This window comes from Cololabis saira, chromosome 11 (assembly GCF_033807715.1).
Source record: "Cololabis saira isolate AMF1-May2022 chromosome 11, fColSai1.1, whole genome shotgun sequence".
Taxonomy (NCBI): domain Eukaryota; kingdom Metazoa; phylum Chordata; class Actinopteri; order Beloniformes; family Belonidae; genus Cololabis; species Cololabis saira.
The window spans coordinates 44259546-44283058 of NC_084597.1; the positions used below are offsets into that span (position 1 = coordinate 44259546).

The window sequence follows — 23513 nt, forward strand, 5'->3', positions numbered from 1 at the left end:
TTCACACGTAAATAACAGTCTACAGTGATTTTGCAGAGAAGGTGAAAAAATGGCTTGTTGATGCTGGTCAATGATATGTACAACCAGAGGGGTATTCCAGGAAGCAGGTTCAACAAACTCTGAGTTTAAACCTGAACTCTGAGTTGACTTATCCTGAGATAGGAAACTCAGAGTTTTCGGTTCCAGAACAGGATATGAGTTAGTTCAATCAACTCTGAGTTTGTTAACCTTGAGTTAAGCGCTTACGTGAAGAAAATAAAAAGCCATCATCAATAGAGCCCTGATACAACGATTCACCATGGCAACCGGCGACAACAAAAGATCCACATACTTCACACCACTGGAGTTAGAAGTATTAATACGTGCGTATGGCGAGTATGAGAGCATATTTCAGAAAAAAAGCAACACAGCTGCAGCAGCAAAGGAGAGACAATTTCTGCCCGAGTCAATGCGTTTGAATGCAGTATTCACTTAACATTTAAGCACACTGTCTTATAATATTACAGACGAAAACAGTGGTGGAATGGTATTGAATGAAATTTAATTGTCATTTAGATGCAACCCCACACGCGCAAAGCGCACTTGGCAGCAGTTGAAGATTAAACACAAAAACATAATTCAGACAGGTAAGGCATAATTTGGTTGGGCCTATGATTGTACCTCACTTTAGTTTTAATCATATTTGATATATTCAGCATACATACATATTCAGTGGCCATTTCAATGTATAGTGGCTTCACCCCGATTAACAGTTGAGTTCTGCTCAGCCAACAGAAAGAAGGCAGGGGCCCGCAAAACGGGTGGAGGGTTAACCGTTAACCCTAACCGCCACACGGGTGGAGGGTTAACCGTTAACCCTAACCGCAAAACGGGTGGAGGGTTAACCATTAACCCTAACCCCCACACGGGTGGAGGGTTAACCGTTAACCCTAACACGGGTGGAGGGTTAACCGTTAACCCTAACCCCCACACGGGTGGAGGGTTAACCGTTAACCCTAACCGCAAAACGGGTGGAGGGTTAACCGTTAACCCTAACCACCACAAGGGTGGAGGGTTAACCGTTAACCCTAACCCCCACACAGGTGGAGGGTTAACCGTTAACCCTAAACGCAAAACGGGTGGAGGGTTAACCGTTAACCCTAACCGCAAAACGGGTGGAGGGTTAACCGTTAACCCTAACCACCACAAGGGTGGAGGGTTAACCGTTAACCCTAACCCCCACACGGGTGGAGGGTTAACCGTTAACCCTAACCTCCACACGGGTGGAGGGTTAACCGTTAACCCTAATACGGGTGGAGGGTTAACCGTTAACCCTAACCTCCACACGGGTGGAGGGTTAACCATTAACCCTAACCCCCACACGGGTGGAGGGTTAACCGTTAACCCCAACACGGGTGGAGGGTTAACCGTTAACCCTAACCTCCACACGGGTGGAGGGTTAACCGTTAACCCTAACCCCCACACGGGTGGAGGGTTAACCGTTAACCCCAAAACGGGTGGAGGGTTAACCGTTAACCCTAACCGCAAAACGGGTGGAGGGTTAACCGTTAACCCTAACCGCAAAACGGGTGGAGGGTTAACCGTTAACCCTAACCGCAAAACGGGTGGAGGGTTAACCGTTAACCCTAACCACCACACGGGTGGAGGGTTAACCCTAACCACCACACGGGTGGAGGGTTAACCGTTAACCCTAACCTCCACACGGGTGGAGGGTTAACCGTTAACCCTAACCACCACACGGGTGGAGGGTTAACCGTTAACCCTAACCACCACACGGGTGGAGGGTTAACCGTTAACCCTAACCGCAAAACGGGTGGAGGGTTAACCGTTAACCCCCACACGGGTGGAGGGTTAACCGTTAACCCTAACCGCAAAACGGGTGGAGGGTTAACCGTTAACCCTAACCGCAAAACGGGTGGAGGGTTAACGGTTAACCTCCACACGGGTGGAGGGTTAACCGTTAACCCCAACACGGGTGGAGGGTTAACCGTTAACCCCAACACGGGTGGAGGGTTAACCGTTAACCCTAACCGCAAAACGGGTGGAGGGTTAACGGTTAACCTCCACACGGGTGGAGGGTTAACCGTTAACCCTAACCGCAAAACGGGTGGAGGGTTAACCGTTAACCCTAACCGCAAAACGGGTGGAGGGTTAACCATTAACCCCAACACGGGTGGAGGGTTAACCGTTAACCCCAACACGGGTGGAGGGTTAACCGTTAACCCCAACACGGGTGGAGGGTTCACCGTTAACCCTAACCGCCACACGGGTGGAGGGTTAACCGTTAACCCTAACTTCCACTGACGTTTGCCGAAGAGCTGGCCCTGAGCCAGAACACTGGAAGTCCAGTGGCTCAAGGCTCCTGGAGGGAGCTCATCTGAGCCACTCACCCCCCACGACACAAGTGCTTACATACGTTGTAAGTGTGTGTGTGTGTGTGTATTTATATATATAATTTTTTTTTATTTTTCATTCATGTCTGTTCATGTCTGTTATGGGTGTTTCATTTTTCCCAACAGTTACTGATGGTGTTATCCGTCTCGTTGAACATCCTGCTACAACAGACCTCCCTGCAGTTGTAAGTATTCAATACTCCAGAGATCTTGCCACATGTTGAAGTATACCGAAACAGAATGCTTGTCTTCATCACAGGATGGTGGAGATGATGAAGACACAGTGTCTGCCGCCACGGAGAGGCCTACAGAGGTACACCCTATACATCTCAATATTATGTATGGTAGCCACTGATAGTTCTCTTACCATTCACATTTCTTGACATTCCTGTTTGGAAGTTGGAGTTTGACATGTACACTGAGGTGATGTGAATAAATAATGAAACAACCTGCACATTCTTATCCTTCTTAACAGAGCGTGGCTGGCCACTACCAGGAGGAGGGTCCATCAACATCTGCAGCACAGATTGACACAGTAAGATGATCAGTAAATATACCAGGGTAATTCTGCATGTAACTGCAGCATTTAATGTCATCCTTATGTCATCTGGTTCCACAGTTACCAGTAAAGGAGCTTACAGAATGCATCTGATAAAAAATATGGCAAAAACGGACAAGGAAATGTCATATTTAGACCGGCAGATTGTTGGAATAATATAGGCCTATGAATACTGACTGTTGCATTTGTATTTGTAGGAAATAAAGAAGAAATTAAATGTTGTTGAAATGTTGTCTTTATTTGAAGCTTGTAGCTTAATCCCTGAAATGGTTGTGTTATATTGTGTCCCGGACCACTCTTCCATCCTGGACATCTGCAGGGTGGATGGGCTGGTCTTCCTCTGGGTCATCCATTTGTATGGCAGGGTGTTGCTCTCCTCTAATAAGGGCAATATTATGGAGAACAACACATGCCACTATAATGTCACAAGCCCTCTCTGGGGATACCCTGAGTCTACGCAGGCACTGGAACCGGGATTTTAAAATGCCTAATGTCATTTCTACCCGGGCTCTAGTCCTGCAGTGGGCCACATTGGAGCGCTGTTGGGGGCCCGGCTCAGGGTCAGGGGTCAACAGAGAGGGCATGCTTGGGGACAGAGGGTACCCATGCAGGTAGCCATCAAACTCTCCTGTAATTATATAGTGAATACATTTTGAGTGTGTTAAAAGAGGGAGACAAGGGAATGATATCTGTACAAAGCTTTACTTACCATGTGCAAATCTGTTGCTCAGGGTACACTCACGATATATTCATGAGTCATCCACGGAGCCGGGCCACTTGGCTTCAACATTTGTGATGTGTGCAACATCCCATATGATCTTGGCAGTGCAGAGAATGAGACGTCAGTCGCAGTATATTGTGATGTATAGTCTGTTATTGTAAGACAGTAGTCAATGTACCTGCACATTAATGCTGTGGAAGGACTTCCTATTCACATAGTCTCCTTCATTAATAGGAGCAGTGAATAGGAATATGTGTGCCATCGATGCAGCCTATCACATTGGGAAGCCCTGCAAAATAAAACCTAATTATTGATCCCAGTCAGAGGTAGCAGCAAAATGTCATTAACAGAATATCATTTGAAATATCATCACCTTCAACAGAATTATTTCTATATCACTCACCTGCAATCCTGTGGAATTCCTCTTTGATGGTCCAAAGAGGTTTGTGCCCAGGGAACACTACCAATACGTGCAGTAGGCGTTCCAGTGCAAGGGACACTTTCCTCACGGCTCTACACACAGTTGTTTTCCCAATGTGTTCTGCGTCGCCAATGTTGTAAAGAAAACTTCTGTTGGCAAAAAAATGAAGCGCAACACAAAGAATTTGCTCTGAACTGAGAGCACTCCGCACAGAAGAACTCAGTGGGGCATGTTCACTCTCAAACTCCAATGCTGAGTGATAACAGTCAAAGTGATATTGTCAGTATCATGCAAAGACAAAATGACATCACTACTTTGCTGGTACAACAAAATCTTTCATCTTCTCTCCCACCAAGAGATATTCCACTGTTTAATGGAGATCCTCTGCAGTATCAAGTTTTCATGAGAGCATTTGAAAATGGAGTACAGGTAAAAACAAACAACTTTGGTGACTGCCTGCACTATCTTGAGCAGTACACCAGGGGTCAGCCACGAGACATAGTGCAAAGCTGTCAACATCTTCCTCCAGATCAAGGATACCAATGAGCCAAAAATCTTCTCAGAGAACATTTTGGAAATGAGCAAAACATTTCCAATGCTTATATGGACAAAGTTTTCTGCTGGACACAAGCATTGCAGGCTTTTGCTCTCTTTCTTCGTGGATGCTGCAATGCAACAGAGAATATCACGTATATTAAGGAATTGGACTTGCCATCAAACATCAAAAACATTGTGCTGAAATTGCCCTATAAGCTTCGATAAAGGTGGAGAGACGAGGCAGGTGAAGGTGGCGGAGGACAGGGCTGAGCACGGGTAGACGCTGAAGCTCACGCAGAGTGATCAGGCACGGCAGAGAGGAACCCCGGTATCTGCAGGAATGATTAAGAGTAAAGACTGTACACTAAAGTCACAAGAAACTGAAGCCACTACTGCGAGGGAATAATCTGGCACAGGCGTAGTGTCTTGGCCAGGCTATATAGATGTCTGGGATGAGAACCAGGTGTGCCTCGTTGAGCACGCCAGTCTGATCACGCCCTCTGCTGCTCATGCTGCCAGGGAGAGAGAAAGGGGTGGAGGGAAAAAGGAAAACAGAGCCTTCCAAAAACAAACCAAACACCAACAAAATTTCCAGAGGAAAGCAGAGCAAAGGAAGTGAAAGAGCTTGATTTGGACAAAGACAGCCTTCCACTGGAGAGGGCACTTGGACTCCAGTGGTGTGTGGATTCAGACAAATTCAAGTTCAGAACTACAGTGCAAAAACGACCACAGCCAAGAAAGAGGATTTGGAGGCTTTAACACCTAATGACATCCTTCTCTTAAAGGGAAAACCAATATTACCACCTGGACTTTTTGAACAAAAGGATCTATACATCAGAAGGAGATGGAGGCAAGTTCAGTATATAGCTGACCTCTTTTGGAAGCGGTGGATCTCTATCTCTATCTATTTAACAGTGATGCAAGAGAGACAAAAATGGTTCAAAGAGAGAAGATAGACTGGGCTGTAACTTCAGAATCATGTAACCCTGTAGGCATTTTTGAGGAAAAGATGGCATACAGCATTTTTTGAAAGATCAGTGTGTCCCAAACCAGAATCCACCGTATGCCAAAAAAATTAGACCCCTGGTTTTCTATATTCCCACATTCAAGACGGCCACCCTTTATGGTAAATTGGACTGTAAACGCTGTTGCCTATCCTGGTTTAGGCTCATAGATCAAGCAATTCCTAAGTTCCAATAATACTGTGTTTGGTATCATTTTAAAGGAGACATTTATAGCTGTCTTTCAAACCTAAAGTTGAACTTTTCTGACATACTTGGAGGTCAATAGAGCTCCAGAAACCCCAGAGAATGTTAATTTTTCACCATTTTCGCCTATGTTATTTTTATTTGTATTAACTCTGTGACACCTAGGAATACCAGAGACATAAAAAACAAGTACAGCAATACTCACTTTCATATACAGTTTCAGAAAATGTATAATATCACCATATTATTTCTATCTTGTGGGTGATTGTGTGCTGGATAGGGATGGGAATTGATAAGATTTTTTCGATTCCATTTTCGATTCTGCTTAACGATTCGATTCTTTATCGATTCTCTTATCGATTCTCATTTGGAAAAAAGGAGAAGAAACAATTTTAGTATCAACTTTGTTTTATAAAAACAAAGTTGATACTAAAATTGTTTCTTTGTTTCAATTTCTTTGTTTCTCTGATCTTTTTTGTTCAAAGATTTAAAACTTTTATATCTTTGAACAAAAAAATATAAGTGAGGTCTTAAGACGCCCCCAGCCTTGGGCTCCTCGATGGTGCCAGGGGGTCCCCACAAGATGATTTGTAATATACAGTAAAATATGTATTTAATATAAAATAATAATAATACAATAAATTCTTCTGTAGAAATTAACTAAAACCAACAAATTATTTTGTAGCAATTGAACAAGAATGTCCAGTAACATGTTCAACACCACAAACTTAGTCACTGCTGGAGACATTCATCTATTGTGGTGTTGAGGAATTTATCAAAACCAGTTCAGAAGTCCGCTCGTGGTATAGAGAGTTTTTAATCAGTAAGCCGGCGGTGGACATGACCAGCACAGATCGAGTCTGTATTTGGTGTGTCGACCCAGATGGGTTCAGTCAAAGGGTTTTTATACAAAAGTTACAGGAATAAACCGGCCCAGTGAGAGCCAGTCAGAGATGGGAGCCTTTAGCTTTGGGATCACCCCTGAGGGATCAGGAAGTCCGTATATGGTCTTTGTCTCCGTGGGGGCTGGAAGTCTCGGCAGGGATGCAAGACGCCGGACCTTGCGTGACAATGTCCCGGCAGGGGTCTTCAGGAACTGGAACCTGCATGTCTATGTCTTAAGGGGGCACAGGCCAAGAGCAATCTGCAAGGCGTAGTTATGTCCCTGCAGGGGGGCCAAATGGTCAAAATGCTTCATCAGTGGCCTGATACACTTCCCTGCCTTGATGAAAGGAGAAGCTAGTGGTAGATGCTCTTTAACTCTCCATAGATGAGCTGACGAGTTGCAGCAAGACCCCGAGATACTTGAACTCCTCCACCTGAGGCAGGACTTCTCCACCCACCCGGAGAAGGCATGCCACCCTTTCCCGGTGGAGAACCATGGCCTCGGTCTTGGAGGTGCTGATTCTCATCCCTGCCGCGTCGCACTCGGCCTCAAACCGCCCCAGCACATGCTGGAGGTCCCGGTCCGATGAAGCCAACAGGACAACGTCATCTACAAAAAGCAGAGATGAAATCCTGAGGTTCCCAAACCGGATCCCCTCCGGCCCCTGGCTGCGCCTAGAAATCCTGTCCATAAAAATTATGAACAGGACCGGTGACAAAGGGCAGCCCTGCCGGAGTCCAACATGCACCGGGAACAAGTCTGACTTACTGCCGGCAATGCGAACCAGACTCCTGCTCCGATCATACAGAGACCAGACAGCCCTTAGTAGAGGGCCCCGGACTCCATACTCACTCAGCACCCCCCACAGAATGGCACGAGGGACACGGTCAAATGCCTTCTCCAGATCCACAAAACACATGTAGACTGGTTGGGCAAATTCCCATGAACCCTCAAGCACCCTGCGGAGGGTATAGAGCTGGTCCGGTGTTCCACGACCGGGACGAAAACCGCATTGTTCCTCCTGAATCCGAGGTTCAACTATCGGCCGTAATCTCCTCTCCAGTACCCTGGCGTAGACTTTCCCCGGGAGGCTGAGAAGTGTGATCCCCCTGTAGTTGGAACACACTCTCCGGTCCCCCTTTTTAAACAGAGGGACCACCACCCCGGTTTGCCACCCCAGCGGTACTGTCTCCTTCCTCCATGCAATGTCGCAGAGGCGTGTCAACCAAGACAGCCCTACGACATGCAGAGACTTGAGGTACTCAGGGCGAATCTCATCCACCCCCGGTGCCCTGCCACCGAGGAGCTTACGAACTACCTCAGTGACCTCGGCTTGGGTGATGGATGAGCACGCCCCAGAGTATCCACTCTCTGCTTCCTCAGTGGAAGGCATGTCAGTCGGGTTGAGGAGATCCTCGAAGTATTCCTTCCACCGTCCGACGATGTCCCCAGTCGAGGTCAACAGCTCCCCACCAGCACCATAAATGGTGCCGGCAGAGTACTGCTTCCCCCTTCTGAGGCGCCGAACGGTCCTCCAGAATTTCCTCGAGGCCGACCGAAAGTCTTCATTCATGGCCTCCCCGAACTCCTCCCAGACCCGGGTTTTTGCCTCCAGGACTGCCCGAGCCGCGGCCCGCTTGGCCTGCCGGTACCTATCTACTGCGACAGGAGTCCCACAGGCCAACATAGCCCGGTAGGACTCCTTCTTCAGTCTGACGGCATCCTGTACTTCCGATGTCCACCACCGGGTTCTAGGATTGCCGCCACGACAGGCACCGGAGACCTTGCGTCCACAGCTTCGAGCCGCCGCGTCGACAATGGAGGCAGAGAACATGGTCCACTCGGACTCGATGTCCCCCGCCTCCCCCGGGATCCGAGAGAAGTTCTCTCGGAGGTGGGAGTTGAAGATGTCCCTGACAGAGGGCTCGGCCAGACGTTCCCAACAGACCCTCACAATCCGTTTGGGTCTGCCCGGTCTGTCCAACCTCCTCCTCCGTCAGCGCATCCAACTCACCACCAGGTGGTGATCAGTTGACAGCTCAGCCCCTCTCTTCACCCGAGTGTCCAAGACATGCGGCCGAAGGTCAGATGAAACGACAACAAAGTCGATCATTGACCTCCTAGGGTGTCCTGGTGCCACGTGCACTGATGGATACCCTTATGCCTGAACATGGTGTTCGTGATGGACAAACTGTGACTAGCACAGAAGTCCAACAACAAAACACCACTCGGGTTCAGATCGGGGAGGCCGTTCCTCCCAATCACGCCTTTCCAGGTATGACTGTCATTGCCCACGTGAGCGTTGAAGTCCCCCAGTAGAACCATGGAGTCCATGGAGCACTATCCAGTACTCCTCCCAGTAGAACCATGGAGTCCCCAGTTGGAGCACTATCCAGTACTCCTCCCAGTAGAACCATGGAGTCCCCAGTTGGAGCACTATCCAGTACTCCTCCCAGTAGAACCATGGAGTCCCCAGTTGGAGCACTATCCAGTACTCCTCCCAGTAGAACAATGGAGTCCCCAGTTGGAGCACCATCCAGTACTCCTCCCAGTAGAACCATGGAGTCTCCAGTTGGGGCATTATCCAGTACTCCTCCCAGTAGAACCATGGAGTCCCCAGTTGGAGCACTATCCAGTACTCCTCCCAGTAGAACAATGGAGTCCCCAGTTGGAGCACCATCAAGTACTCCTCCCAGGGACTCCAAGAAGGCCGGGTACTCCGCACTGCTGTTCGGCCCGTAGGCACAAACAACAGTGAGAGACCTTTTCCCGACCCGAAGGCGCAGGGAAGCGACCCTCTCGTTCACCGGGGTGAACTCCAACACATGGCGGCTGAGCTGGGGGGCTATAACCAAGCCCACACCAGCCCGCCGCCTCTCACCCTGGGCAACTCCAGAGTCCTGGAGGGTCCAGAACCTTTCAAGGAGCTGGTTCCAGAGTCCTGGAGGGTCCAGAACCTTTCAAGGAGCTGGTTCCAGAGTCCTGGAGGGTCCAGAACCTTTCAAGGAGCTGGTTCCAGAGCCCAAGCTATGTGTGGAGGTGAGCCCGACTACCTCTAGCTGGTATCTCTCAACCTCACGTACAAGCTCGCCGTTTCGGGCTGAGCCCGGCCGGGTCCCACGGGCAAAGACCCGGCCACCAGGCGCTTGCCTACGAGCCCCAACCCCAGGCCTGGATCCAGGGCGGGGCCCCGGTGACGCCGATCTGGGCGACGTTACCTTCCTTTGTTCTTTCTCCTCCATGATTGGCGTGAACCGCTCTGAGTCTGGCCCGTCACCTAGGAGCCGTTTGCCATGGGAGTCCCTACCAGGGGCGTAATGCCCCCGACAACATAGCTCCTAGGATCACTCGGGCACACAAACCCCTCCACCACAGTAAGGTGGCGGTTCAAGGAGGGGAAAAATGTGATTGTTCAGTGAAATTTTTGATGAATTAAATTGATGAAAATCACTCAGGCCTTTGAATATTGCTTACATTTCATTTCATTTGTTTATTTGGAAGGAACAGATACAGAAAACATAGGCGGACATAAATGGCTATCTGATGCCTGAATCATAGTGTTTATAGCGAATGCTAATTTGCAACACTCGTCCCTAACAGGGCTCACATCACAATTAAAAGAAAGGAGTTAGTTAGAGTTAGAGTTAGTTAGTTACTAATAATGTGGTAGTCTTTACAAAATGCTGGTCCAAAGAATGAATGGTGGTGAATGGGACTGAGCTGGTTACAGCTATTTCAAGCCTTATAATAACTTCTCACAAAGAAAAAGTATGGTTATATCATACATTTCCTGACTCTTCAAAGTCCATTGGGTATTGTGGTTGTTGTCTTTTGGGTCGTTGATATCTCTTGATCCCAGAAGATAAAATTAACTAGATAGTTTAGGCGAAAAATTGTATGGAAATGTGTGTAATTTATGGTTTAAGGAGGCCGTGTGACCTATATGTTTGTCAGAAAAACACAACCATGGGCTCAGATAAAAGCTGAGAAGGTCCCCTTTACATTGATACCAAACAATCATATATCTACTATTGACAAATAGGAAACTGATCACCATTTCTAACTTTAGACGACAAATCAATAGTTGTGCTAATTAATCAATAATTATGACTAAACGATAACTTTGACAGCTTAGCATACGGCAGAAATGGATTCAGCACAAAAAAATCCTACCGAAACAATAGAGAAAGTGCTTTTCCTCAAAAATGCCTACTATGTTGTTTTCTAAGGGGCTTTTTCAATTTTCGGCCCTGACTAAGAAGCCTCACTCCTGGAGACATTGTCATCATTGCAGACGATTGTTGCAGCTCCACTCTTGTGTAACTTATCTGGTGATGTCGGGACTGTCGTGTCCTTCATGTGGTCATGAACTTATTGTTGACGTCACATTTCCTCATATTCTGCACTTCACTGCATCACCAGTGAGTGTTGCCAACGGACAAAACCCATGTACGCCAGCCTTGATGTGTGCGTGAAGGACCGCAACTTTCCACGTTCAAATCACTTTTTGAACATCCAACTGTGAGCGTAGAAAGTGGCGTATGCCCTTTTTTATGCTCTTTGTACATGAAGTCCCTGGAAAAGGTGGTCATATTGAATGAATTTAACCACAAACTGTGGAGACAGCATCTTGTTCCCCATCATAGAGACTATAGGTCCAAACTGGGAAAAAAGAAACACAAGGGGAAAAGGCCCTTGCCTGCTGTCGACTCAAGCATCAAACTGCCGAAAAGAACTCAGAGGTGAACAAAAATAAAGCATGAGCTAAAGAGTTCAACAGGCTGTACAAGTCACCCTCACAGGAAAATGAGTTCGCATGGTCATATCAACCCACATAAGCTTGTCTGACTCACCGGATTGAACATCCCCCTCACCGAGCCCCTCTTACCCAAACCATCAGTTGCCCTCCTGGGGAGGCACAGGGGAAGCACCAACAGTTTCTAAAACAAAGAAAGGTCCAAACATCAGTTGGAATTTTTGACCTTGCTCACATGCCTATGCACCAGAAACCTCAACATTTTAAAGGTTTAGGGGTTAGGTCCAGAATGCAGTAGCACATCTGAACTTTAATCAACCCTGATGGGTACAAGTCACACCTCTGTCTATTGATCTTCAGTGGTTACCTGTGGCTGCTCCAGTAAAACACTTCTGTCACTTGCCTACAAAATGTTCTTTGAGTATGAACTAGATTGTAAAGGTTTACGCCCCTTCGTGAGCACTGCACTCTTCGCAAGAACACAGATTGTTCTTGTTTACTCCTCACACAATTCGGATCTAGACGGTTCTCTCATTTCGCTCCTCAATACTGGATTACTAGTGGAGACCAGTTGTAGGAGCCATATTTTATTTTTATTCTTTGGTAAGTTCTTCTTCCAAACAGCTAGGGGGCTGTATTTATTTATTTATCAGACCTTAGGCTGACACTGACAGCGGAGTCATGCCAGGGGCCTCATTTATAAAGCTTGCTTGCGCACAAAACAGGGCTTGAAAGATGCACACGCCACCTTCTACGCAAAGGTTTGGATTTAAAAAAAAAAAAACTTAACGGGAAAATGTGCGTATCTTCACGTCAACTTTGATCCTAGCGCACTAACATGTTGAAGATATGGGGAACTGGCGACGCAGGCGGTGAGGTGGTGAAATGAAGCCAGATTCATGTCATACTGTTAATGTCATCACATATCAGACTTATAATATAATAGCGCTGATCGTGTCCCTCTGCGTTTGAAGCACAGCGTCAGTCAGGACGCCAAAGCAAAAACACTTCAGGTGTCCCCATGTATCCCCAGGTGTCCTCAGGTATCCTCATGTGTCCTCAGGTATCCTCAGGTGTCCCCAGGTATCCCCAAGTGTCCTCAGGTATCCTCATGTGTCCTCAGGTATCCCCAGGTGTCCCCAGGTATCCCCAGGTGTCCCCAGGTATCCCCAGGTGTCCTCAGGTATCCCCAAGTGTCCTCAGGTATCCCCAAGTGTCCTCAGGTATCCTCATGTATCCTCAGGTATCCCCAGGTGTCCCCAGGTATCCCCAGGTGTCCCCAGGTATCCCCAAGTGTCCTCAGGTATCCCCAAGTGTCCTCGGGTATCCTCATGTGCCCTCAGGTATCCCCAGGTATCCTCATGTGCCCTCAGGTATCCCCAGGTATCCTCATGTGCCCTCAGGTATCCCCAGGTATCCTCAGGTATCCCCAGGTATCCTCATGTGCCCTCAGATATCCCAAGGTATCCCCAGGTATCCCCAGGTATCCTCATGTGCCCTCAGGTATCCCCAGGTATCCTCAGGTATCCCCAGGTATCCTCATGTGCCCTCAGGTATCCCAAGGTATCCCCAGGTATCCCCAGGTATCCTCATGTGCCCTCAGGTATCCCCAGGTATCCTCAGGTATCCCCAGGTGTCCCCAGGTATCCCCAAGTGTCCTCAGGTATCCTCATGTGTCCTCAGGTATCCCCAGGTATCCCCAAGTGTCCTCAGGTATCCTCATGTGCCCTCAGGTATCCCCAGGTATCCTCATGTGTCCTCAGGTATCCCCAGGCATCCCCAGGTATCCTCAGGTATCCCCAGGTGTCCCCAGGTATCCCCAGGTATCCTCATGTGCCCTCAGGTATCCCCAGGTATCCCCAAGTGTCCTCAGGTATCCTCATGTGTCCTCAGGTATCCTCAGGTATCCCCAGGTATCCTCAGGTATCCCCAGGTATCCCCAAGTGTCCTCAGGTATCCCCAAGTGTCCTCAGGTATCCCCAGGTATCCTCAGGTATCCTCAGGTATCCCCAGGTATCCTCATGTGTCCTCAGGTGTCCCCAGGTATCCCCAAGTGTCCTCAGATATCCTCATGTGTCCTCAGGTATCCCCAGGTATCCTCAGGTATCCTCAGGTATCCCCAGGTGTCCCCAGGTATCCTCAGGTGTCCCCAGGTATCCCCAAGTGTCCTCAGGTATCCTCATGTGTCCTCAGGTATCCCCAGGTGTCCCCAGGTATCCCCAGGTGTCCTCAGGTATCCCCAAGTGTCCTCAGGTATCCCCAAGTGTCCTCAGGTATCCTCATGTATCCTCAGGTATCCCCAGGTGTCCCCAGGTATCCCCAGGTGTCCCCAGGTATCCCCAAGTGTCCTCAGGTATCCCCAAGTGTCCTCAGGTATCCTCATGTGCCCTCAGGTATCCCCAGGTATCCTCATGTGCCCTCAGGTATCCCCAGGTATCCTCATGTGCCCTCAGGTATCCCCAGGTATCCTCAGGTATCCCCAGGTATCCTCATGTGCCCTCAGGTATCCCCAGGTATCCCCAGGTATCCTCAGGTATCCCCAGGTATCCTCATGTGCCCTCAGGTATCCCCAGGTATCCCCAGGTATCCTCAGGTATCCCCAGGTGTCCCCAGGTATCCCCAAGTGTCCTCAGGTATCCTCATGTGTCCTCAGGTGTCCCCAGGTATCCCCAAGTGTCCTCAGGTATCCTCATGTGTCCTCAGGTATCCCCAGGTGTCCTCAGGTATCCCCAGGTATCCTCATGTGCCCTCAGGTATCCCCAGGTATCCCCAAGTGTCCTCAGGTATCCCCAGGTGTCCTCAGGTATCCCCAGGTATCCTCATGTGCCCTCAGGTATCCCCAGGTATCCCCAAGTGTCCTCAGGTATCCTCATGTGCCCTCAGGTATCCCCAGGTATCCTCATGTGTCCTCAGGTATCCCCAGGTATCCCCAGGTATCCTCAGGTATCCTCAGGTATCCCCAGGTGTCCCCAGGTATCCCCAGGTATCCTCATGTGCCCTCAGGTATCCCCAGGTATCCCCAAGTGTCCTCAGGTATCCTCATGTGTCCTCAGGTATCCCCAGGTATCCCCAGGTATCCTCAGGTATCCCCAGGTATCCCCAAGTGTCCTCAGGTATCCCCAAGTGTCCTCAGGTATCCCCAGGTATCCTCAGGTATCCCCAGGTATCCTCATGTGTCCTCAGGTGTCCCCAGGTATCCCCAAGTGTCCTCAGATATCCTCATGTGTCCTCAGGTATCCCCAGGTATCCTCAGGTATCCTCAGGTATCCCCAGGTGTCCCCAGGTATCCCCAGGTATCCCCAGGTATCCCCAAGTGTCCTCAGGTATCCCCAAGTGTCCTCAGGTATCCTCATGTGTCCTCAGGTATCCCCAGGTATCCCCAAGTGTCCTCAGGTATCCTCATGTGTCCTCAGGTATCCCCAGGTATCCCCAAGTGTCCTCAGGTATCATCATGTGTCCTCAGGTATCCCCAGGTATCCTCAGGTATCCTCAGGTATCCCCAGGTATCCCCAGGTATCCCCAAGTGTCCTCAGGTATCCCCAAGTGTCCTCAGGTATCCTCATGTGTCCTCAGGTATCCCCAGGTATCCCCAAGTGTCCTCAGGTATCCTCATGTGTCCTCAGGTATCCCCAGGTATCCTCAGGTATCCCCAGGTATCCCCAGGTATCCTCAGGTATCCTCAGGTATCCCCAGGTATCCTCAGGTATCCCCAGGTATCCTCAGGTATCCCCAGGTATCCCCAAGTGTCCTCTGGTATCCTCATGTGTCCTCAGGTATCCCCAGGTATCCTCAGGTATCCCCAGGTATCCCCAGGTATCCTCAGGTATCCCCAGGTATCCCCAAGTGTCCTCAGGTATCCCCAGGTATCCTCAGGTATCCTCAGGTATCCCCAGGTATCCTCAGGTATCCCCAGGTATCCTCAGGTATCCCCAGGTATCCCCAGGTATCCTCAGGTATCCTCAGGTATCCTCAGGTATCCCCAGGTATCCTCAGGTATCCCCAGGTATCCCCAGGTATCCCCAAGTGTCCTCAGGTATCCCCAGGTATCCCCAAGTGTCCTCAGGTATCCTCATGTGTCCCCAGGTATCCCCAGGTATCCCCAAGTGTCCTCAGGTATCCCCAGGTATCCTCAGGTATCCCCAGGTATCTTCAGGTATCCTCAGGTATCCTCAGGTATCCCCAGGTATCCTCAGGTATCCCCAGGTATCCCCAGGTATCCCCAGGTATCCCCAAGTGTCCTCAGGTATCCTCATGTGTCCTCAGGTATCCCCAGGTATCCCCAAGTGTCCTCAGGTATCCTCCTGTGTCCTCAGGTATCCTCATGTGTCCTCAGGTATCCCCAGGTATCCCCAAGTGTCCTCAGGTATCCTCATGTGTCCTCAGGTATCCCCAAGTGTCCTCAGGTATCCTCATGTGCCCTCAGGTATCCCCAGGTATCCTCATGTGCCCTCAGGTATCCCCAGGTATCCTCATGTGCCCTCAGGTATCCCCAGGTATCCTCAGGTATCCCCAGGTATCCTCATGTGCCCTCAGGTATCCCCAGGTATCCCCAGGTATCCTCAGGTATCCCCAGGTATCCTCATGTGCCCTCAGGTATCCCCAGGTATCCCCAGGTATCCTCAGGTATCCCCAGGTGTCCCCAGGTATCCCCAAGTGTCCTCAGGTATCCTCATGTGTCCTCAGGTGTCCCCAGGTATCCCCAAGTGTCCTCAGGTATCCTCATGTGTCCTCAGGTATCCCCAGGTGTCCTCAGGTATCCCCAGGTATCCTCATGTGCCCTCAGGTATCCCCAGGTATCCCCAAGTGTCCTCAGGTATCCCCAGGTGTCCTCAGGTATCCCCAGGTATCCTCATGTGCCCTCAGGTATCCCCAGGTATCCCCAAGTGTCCTCAGGTATCCTCATGTGCCCTCAGGTATCCCCAGGTATCCTCATGTGTCCTCAGGTATCCCCAGGTATCCCCAGGTATCCTCAGGTATCCTCAGGTATCCCCAGGTGTCCCCAGGTATCCCCAGGTATCCTCATGTGCCCTCAGGTATCCCCAGGTATCCCCAAGTGTCCTCAGGTATCCTCATGTGTCCTCAGGTATCCCCAGGTATCCCCAGGTATCCTCAGGTATCCCCAGGTATCCCCAAGTGTCCTCAGGTATCCCCAAGTGTCCTCAGGTATCCCCAGGTATCCTCAGGTATCCCCAGGTATCCTCATGTGTCCTCAGGTGTCCCCAGGTATCCCCAAGTGTCCTCAGATATCCTCATGTGTCCTCAGGTATCCCCAGGTATCCTCAGGTATCCTCAGGTATCCCCAGGTGTCCCCAGGTATCCCCAGGTATCCCCAGGTATCCCCAAGTGTCCTCAGGTATCCCCAAGTGTCCTCAGGTATCCTCATGTGTCCTCAGGTATCCCCAGGTATCCCCAAGTGTCCTCAGGTATCCTCATGTGTCCTCAGGTATCCCCAGGTATCCCCAAGTGTCCTCAGGTATCATCATGTGTCCTCAGGTATCCCCAGGTATCCTCAGGTATCCTCAGGTATCCCCAGGTATCCCCAGGTATCCCCAAGTGTCCTCAGGTATCCCCAAGTGTCCTCAGGTATCCTCATGTGTCCTCAGGTATCCCCAGGTATCCCCAAGTGTCCTCAGGTATCCTCATGTGTCCTCAGGTATCCCCAGGTATCCTCAGGTATCCCCAGGTATCCCCAGGTATCCTCAGGTATCCTCAGGTATCCCCAGGTATCCTCAGGTATCCCCAGGTATCCTCAGGTATCCCCAGGTATCCCCAAGTGTCCTCTGGTATCCTCATGTGTCCTCAGGTATCCCCAGGTATCCTCAGGTATCCCCAGGTATCCCCAGGTATCCTCAGGTATCCCCAGGTATCCCCAAGTGTCCTCAGGTATCCCCAGGTATCCTCAGGTATCCTCAGGTATCCCCAGGTATCCTCAGGTATCCCCAGGTATCCTCAGGTATCCCCAGGTATCCCCAGGTATCCTCAGGTATCCTCAGGTATCCTCAGGTATCCCCAGGTATCCTCAGGTATCCCCAGGTATCCCCAGGTATCCCCAAGTGTCCTCAGGTATCCCCAGGTATCCCCAAGTGTCCTCAGGTATCCTCATGTGTCCCCAGGTATCCCCAGGTATCCCCAAGTGTCCTCAGGTATCCCCAGGTATCCTCAGGTATCCCCAGGTATCTTCAGGTATCCTCAGGTATCCTCAGGTATCCCCAGGTATCCTCAGGTATCCCCAGGTATCCCCAGGTATCCCCAGGTATCCCCAAGTGTCCTCAGGTATCCTCATGTGTCCTCAGGTATCCCCAGGTATCCCCAAGTGTCCTCAGGTATCCTCCTGTGTCCTCAGGTATCCTCATGTGTCCTCAGGTATCCCCAGGTATCCCCAAGTGTCCTCAGGTATCCTCATGTGTCCTCAGGTATCCTCATGTGTCCTCAGGTATCCCCAGGTATCCCCAAGTGTCCTCAGGTATCCTCATGTGTCCTCAGGTATCCTCATGTGCCCTCAGGTATCCCCAGGAATCCCCAGGTGTCCCCAGGTATCCTCAGGTGTCCTCAGGTATCCCCAGGTGTCCCCAGGTGTCCTCAGGTATCCCCAGGTGTCCCCAGGTATCCTCATGTGTCCTCAGGTATCCCCAGGTGTCCCCAGGAGTCCTCAGGTTCAGGTGTATTCAGGTTAGTATTCTAGAGAGCAGGTTTTATCACTGACTTGATAAAGAGCTTAGATCACCAAACTGTTTTTGTTATGATGCTATGAGCCTTAGTAACGGTGATGTAGAAGCACCAGGTTGCTTCACACATGAAGGAGTGTCCTCGCCTCATCCCGGCGTTGTGTACTCGCTGTCAAGGAGAGTCCTCTGTTTGGTTGGGAAATGGTGATTACACACTCTGAGGTTTTCACGGAGAACATTACTCAGCCTCCCTGAAACTGTCTACCAGATGTTCACATCTCACCTGGAGTTGCCGATCAGTTTGGGCATTTTATTTTTTCAAGGTCACTTTTCCAACTTGGTGGCTTTCAATATTTTGTAGTTGTTCTCTTTTTCTTTCTCTTTTTCTTGTTTTTTTTGTCATTTTTGGGATTGCCATTACATTTTGGGGATTTTGAGTGGTTTATGGTACATTTAAAGGATGTTTTCAGCCATAAGTGGCTTTTATTGAGTATAAAGAGCAACAGGAAAGACAGCAGAGACTCGGATGGAGAAACGACTGTGATGAGGACACATAGACTTGTCCCACTCATCTGGTTGAGTAGGTTTTGGTACATTTTGGTTAGTTTTCTTGCGTCGTCTTGAGCAAGAGCACACATTTAACAACACAGCGGAGCCCTGCATTAATCTGCTGAACCTGGACTCAGCAGGTCAGACTCTGCACACGCAACTGAAAGTGTGTGATGTTGTTTAGCATTTAGTCGCTAACCACAGCTGGTGACCGTAGGTGAAGGGAGGAACACAGATCCACCAACAGAGTCCACGTAACTGCAGATGCTGATCAAGCTGTAGATCTCATGCTCCCTTCTTCTCATGAAGACGACCCTGAGTTACTAAAACCGCCTCCACTTGAACGTCACTCCCAACATGGAGACAGACTTTATCTTTAATCTTTTAATTCATTTAATGTAATTATTTCAATTTTTAGCACCTCCAAGACCGATGCCATGGTTCTCGACCGGAAAAGGGTGGCATGCCTTCTCCGGGTGGGTGGAGAAGTCCTGCCTCAGGTGGAGGAGTTCAAGTATCTCGGGATCTTGTTCACGAGTGAGGAGACACCAGGGAAGACCCAGGACACGCTGGAGAGACTATGTCTCTCGGCTGGCCTGGGAACGCCTCGGACTCCCCCCGGAGGAGCTGGAGGAAGTGTCTGGGGTGAGGGAAGTCTGGGCATCCCTGCTGAGGCTGCTGCCCCCGCAACCCGGTAACGGAAAAGCGGGAGAAGATGAGTGAGTGAGTGAGTATTTCAATTTTTACCTGACATGTTGCAGTTTTTACAGGGACTGTACATTCAGAATCCAGGGTCGTGGTGGTGGACCAGAATGGAACCTGTTTTGTACCGGGTTTTAGAGGGCTGGGAACTGCTGTTATTTGGCTCTGACTGGACACAAGACGATGAAGAGCAAAAGACGTGAAGAAATCGGGGTCTGGATAGCTCAGTGGGTTGAGCGGGCGCCATTTGTAGAGGCTATAGTCCTTGTGCGGGGAGCGCAGGTTCGAGTCCCGGCCTGTCACTCTATACTGCAATGCACCCCCCCCCCTCCCTCTTTCTACCCATTTCCTGTCTACCTACTTTCTCAATAAAGGCCACTACTGCCACAAAAACCTTAAAAAAACATTCAAACCTCTGCATTTCTGTAAGCACCACTGAAGCTTGACTTTAGTCCAGGTCCTTGGGGTAGCAGTGACATCACATAGGTCCAGACCAGGGGTCTGCAACCCAAAATGTTGAAAGAGCCATATTGGATCAAAAACACAAAAAACAAATGTGTCTGGAGCCGCAAAAAATGAAAGGTCTTGTAGAAACCTTAGGATGAAAACAACACATGCTGCATGTATCTATATTAGTTATAACTGGGGGAAGATTTTTTTTTTTCATTATGCACATTATGCACTTTTCATTATGTACAGTCGAAATGTCGAGAAAAAAGTCGGAATGTCAAGAAAAAAGTTGAAATGTTGAGAAAAAAGTTTGAGAAAAAAGTCAAAATTTCGAGAAAAAAGTCAAAATGTCAAGATTAATGTTGAAGTACAATCTTGATAAAAAAGATGAAATGTTGAGAAAAAAGTCAAAACTTCGAGAAAAAAGTCAAAATTTCAAGAAAAAAGTCAAAATGTCGTGATTAATGTTGAAGTACAATCTTGATAAAAAAGTCGAAATGTCTAGATTAAAAAGGAAAGGGAGAAAAAAAGAGAAAGGGAAAAAGGAAAAAAAGAAGGAAAAAAGAAGGAAAAAAAAGGTCAAACATTTTTGAAAAAGCTCCAGGAGCCACTAGGGCGGCGCTAAAGAGCCGTATGCGGCTCTAGAGCCGTGGGTTGCCGACCCCTGGTCCAAACCTTCCTCTCTCCATCCATATTCTCCAGCTCTTCCAGGAGGATACCAGGGCATTTCCAGGACAGATCCCTCCAGCTGGTGTTGGGGCACCAAGAAGCACCTCAGCTGTCTCACGTTTACGTGCACTAACAGAAAGTCGAATTGTTGCCTCCGACTGATATCAAATTTTTAAAAGCCATGTATACACCTTAGCTGGGCCAAACTGAAGCACTTAAGATTGAGCTATTAGTGCCAGATAATGCAGTTCTAATTCAAGTTATTCTGCCATGTATACGCAACCCACGCTTAGCCAAGCTAGTGACTAGCTAGTGACTGCCCCGGGACTCCCCCCTCCAGAAGTGATGACACCGTGAAAGCCAGAATATCAACACAATACGAGAAGAAGAAGACGAACAACAAAGAACTTACTGCAAGAACGCCAATGCAAAAGTGCATGTGGCGCAACCTAGCGTTGCAGAGTCGAACGCACTTCACTCAATAAATAGTTGGGATTTCTCAGAAACTCCAGTTTAATCTTTAGCTAGATTGTTGTCAATAGATTGATTTTAATGTGCATGTAACCACACTGACTGGAGTATCTCTGAGTTTAACCCACCCCCCAGGACCGATTCACCTTGGGAGACCCAACCAGGGGGAGGTGGCCCGGACAACAAAGCTCCTGGCAAAAAAACCCCTCCACAAAGATAATTGATTGGAGGAAGGGTAAAATTGGAGGATTTAGTCATATTTCTGCTGTGCTCTGTCTTCATTTAGCCCGGCCCTGCCAGTACTTATACTTACATGTGTTTACTTTGTTTAAAACAAAAAACAGACCTTTTTGGGAAAGGGGTTAATAATATTCTGCCACAAAGTGAAGACCTCTTTCTGTCGTTGCTCCTCAAACACTCTCTTCATGGGAAGGCTGAGATCGTTCAACATCTGCTATAAACTCCTGGGGATTTTCTTTTTTTTTTGTCATTTACTTTTTATTGGTTTTGATTTTACATGTAAACAAACAACATGAAGACCTATAAATCCAAACACAAGTATCAAGGGGAAAGCAAAAGCGTACATAAGGGGACTGGTAAACACCTCCAAAAAAAGGAAAAAAGTACGTACATAAAAAATATTCTGATATTCCAGTCTGAAATTACCTGAAGTCCGGTCTTGTGGTAGAGACATATGTAATCCACTTTTGCCAATTATCAATAAATGCCTCTTTTTGTGTTCTCAAATTAAACGTAATTATTTCCATTACATAGATGCTGTAACAATATCCATCCATTCATCTACACTAGACCTCCCTCTTCAGCCATTTCTTTGTTATTGATTTCTTACAAGCCACCAGTAATATTCTCAGTAAATATTTATCTTTATTCCTCCATTCCAGTTCCTCTATATCCATCAAATATAAAGATATAAAGAATATAAAGAAGAAGTGAAGAACAGAGGGACTGTGAGGGGTCAGTCAGTCTGTCTGACCAACAAAAAACCGGACTGTGCAATAACCAGGACAGTGCAATAACTTGTGCAATATTACATGAAACTTATCACTTTTCTATCCATATAATTATTTTTTATGGCACTGCAATTTTTATTTTTATTTTTGTTTTTGTTTTTACTTTTTATTTTTATCTTTATTTTTAATTTTTATGGTTTTATCTTTATATGGGTGTGTGGTTTTTGGGTGTTTGATTTGTATATGACAGTGCTGTGTGTGTGAGATGGAGATGTCAATTTCCCCGAGGGACCCTCCCAAAGGGATTAATAAAGTCGTCTGAATCTGAATCTAAAAGGAATTCTGCTTTGCCATTGTTAAGCTACCTGGTTGAAATAAAACCCTCCTTTTTTTCTTTCTTTCTTTCAGCTTCTCCCCAGCAGGAAACTGTCCCTTTAACACCTTTGTTTCTTCCTGTGAGGAGCGTTTGAGGATGGTTCTCCAGCCTGTCTGAATCAGCCTGCAGCTCTGTGGGTGGAGGGTGGAGGGAGGAAGGCAGGTGAGCAGCTCATACCTGCGGTGGGAGTGGTGCAGGAGGGGAAGCATTACCTGAGTCAGAGTGTTGGGTGTGCTCAGACAGGTCTGAGATCTGCCAGCAGCTTGTGCCTGACGAGCCAGTGATCGGCCAGCAGGATGGCCACCGACTACTACCCGTACATCAAGGTAACGTCCTCTGACTGGCTGATGGGGGTCTGGGGGCACTGCACCTGATCCTGGGCTAGGATCAGCTGCAGGGCCTCTAACGTAAACGTACTTTTAGACCAGAGTACTCTTAGACTTTGTCTGACAGGTTCACAGACAGCTCTGATGAACTCAGCGGCTCTGATTGGTGCTCAAACATGAAAATGACTCCGGTTTTTCATAAAAAAAGAACCATCGTTGTCGGTTCCAGATGAAATCAGCATTTCATTATTTCAGAGTATGAGCGCCATTCATCCTGGTTTGATATTAACCTTTTTTTTTGGGAAATTTTAGTTTTAGTTGGGAAATACTGCTGAAGAAAGTTATCCTCTGGGACAGAACCCCGGTTTGTTTGGAGTCTTATGGAGCTTTTGTGTTGGTTTTCTGGTTTTTCTGCATCACACTGTTCCTGAGCGGTTGTGTGCTGATACTTGGATCTTTAACTGCAGTAAAAGTACCAGTACTATGGTGTTAAAGTACTACAGAACCTACTGCACTTTAAATCCCCAGCAAGCACCAATACAAACTCCCAGCGATGTTTTAATTTTGGAGAACTTCCCATTTCAGAGACATGTACATGTGTATAATTATTTTAAATGTCTACTGATGATACTACTTTTTTCCAAAGTTACATATTTTCATTCAAATATCCGACACTCCAGACCTTAAGAGCTGAGTCAGGGGCTGGTTTTATCAGCTGTAATTGCTGCGTCGTTAGTTTATTCACATCTCAAGGATACTCCTGAGGCAGCTGAGGCAGGACTCTCACTTCTGGGAGTACGGCAGCACAACAACCCCAGACTGAGAAGCTGCAGTGATAGTGCATCAACATTGA

General features: G+C 48.3%; 2 protein-coding genes across 3 annotated transcripts in view; both read left to right on the plus strand.

Annotated features, from left to right (window-relative positions):
• Window positions 1-2610: 2610 nt before the first annotated feature.
• Window positions 2611-22618, plus strand: LOC133454482 (adhesive plaque matrix protein-like). The gene is made up of 39 exons (XM_061733209.1): window positions 2611-2706; window positions 2869-2928; window positions 12545-12604; window positions 12725-12834; window positions 12885-12944; window positions 13035-13104; window positions 13165-13224; window positions 13325-13404; window positions 13515-13584; window positions 13675-13774; window positions 13875-13934; window positions 13985-14064; window positions 14135-14204; window positions 14315-14374; window positions 14485-14544; window positions 14665-14724; window positions 14845-14964; window positions 15055-15124; window positions 15255-15274; window positions 15405-15474; window positions 15565-15574; window positions 15745-15814; window positions 15865-15884; window positions 15935-15964; window positions 16015-16074; window positions 16165-16234; window positions 16345-16404; window positions 16515-16574; window positions 16695-16754; window positions 16875-16994; window positions 17085-17144; window positions 17285-17304; window positions 17445-17504; window positions 17595-17604; window positions 17775-17784; window positions 17845-17854; window positions 17915-18034; window positions 18105-18150; window positions 22422-22618. The coding sequence occupies exons 1-39, from the start codon at window positions 2611-2613 to the stop codon at window positions 22616-22618; spliced, it is 2529 nt and encodes an 842-aa protein (XP_061589193.1).
• myo5b (myosin VB) overlaps window positions 22579-23513 on the plus strand; it is an 84936-nt gene continuing 84001 nt past the window's right edge. For both annotated transcript variants that reach the window (XM_061734572.1, XM_061734573.1), the window contains exon 1: window positions 22579-22660. In XM_061734572.1, the coding sequence (XP_061590556.1) occupies window positions 22631-22660 (30 nt within the window). In that variant the 5' untranslated portion in view covers window positions 22579-22630. The remainder of the gene's footprint in view (window positions 22661-23513) is intronic.

Excerpts from the sequence above, each read along its gene's own strand:
- LOC133454482 (XM_061733209.1), top strand. The coding sequence starts at position 2,611 with ATGTTGAAGTATACCGAAACAGAATGCTTGTCTTCATCACAGGATGGT. Across the intron at positions 16,755-16,874 it reads GTGTCCTCAGGTATCCCCAG|GTATCCCCAGGTATCCCCAA; the intron begins GTATCCTCAGGT and ends ATGTGTCCTCAG. Across the intron at positions 17,305-17,444 it reads GTATCCCCAGGTATCCTCAG|GTATCCCCAGGTATCCTCAG; the intron begins GTATCCCCAGGT and ends AGGTATCCCCAG.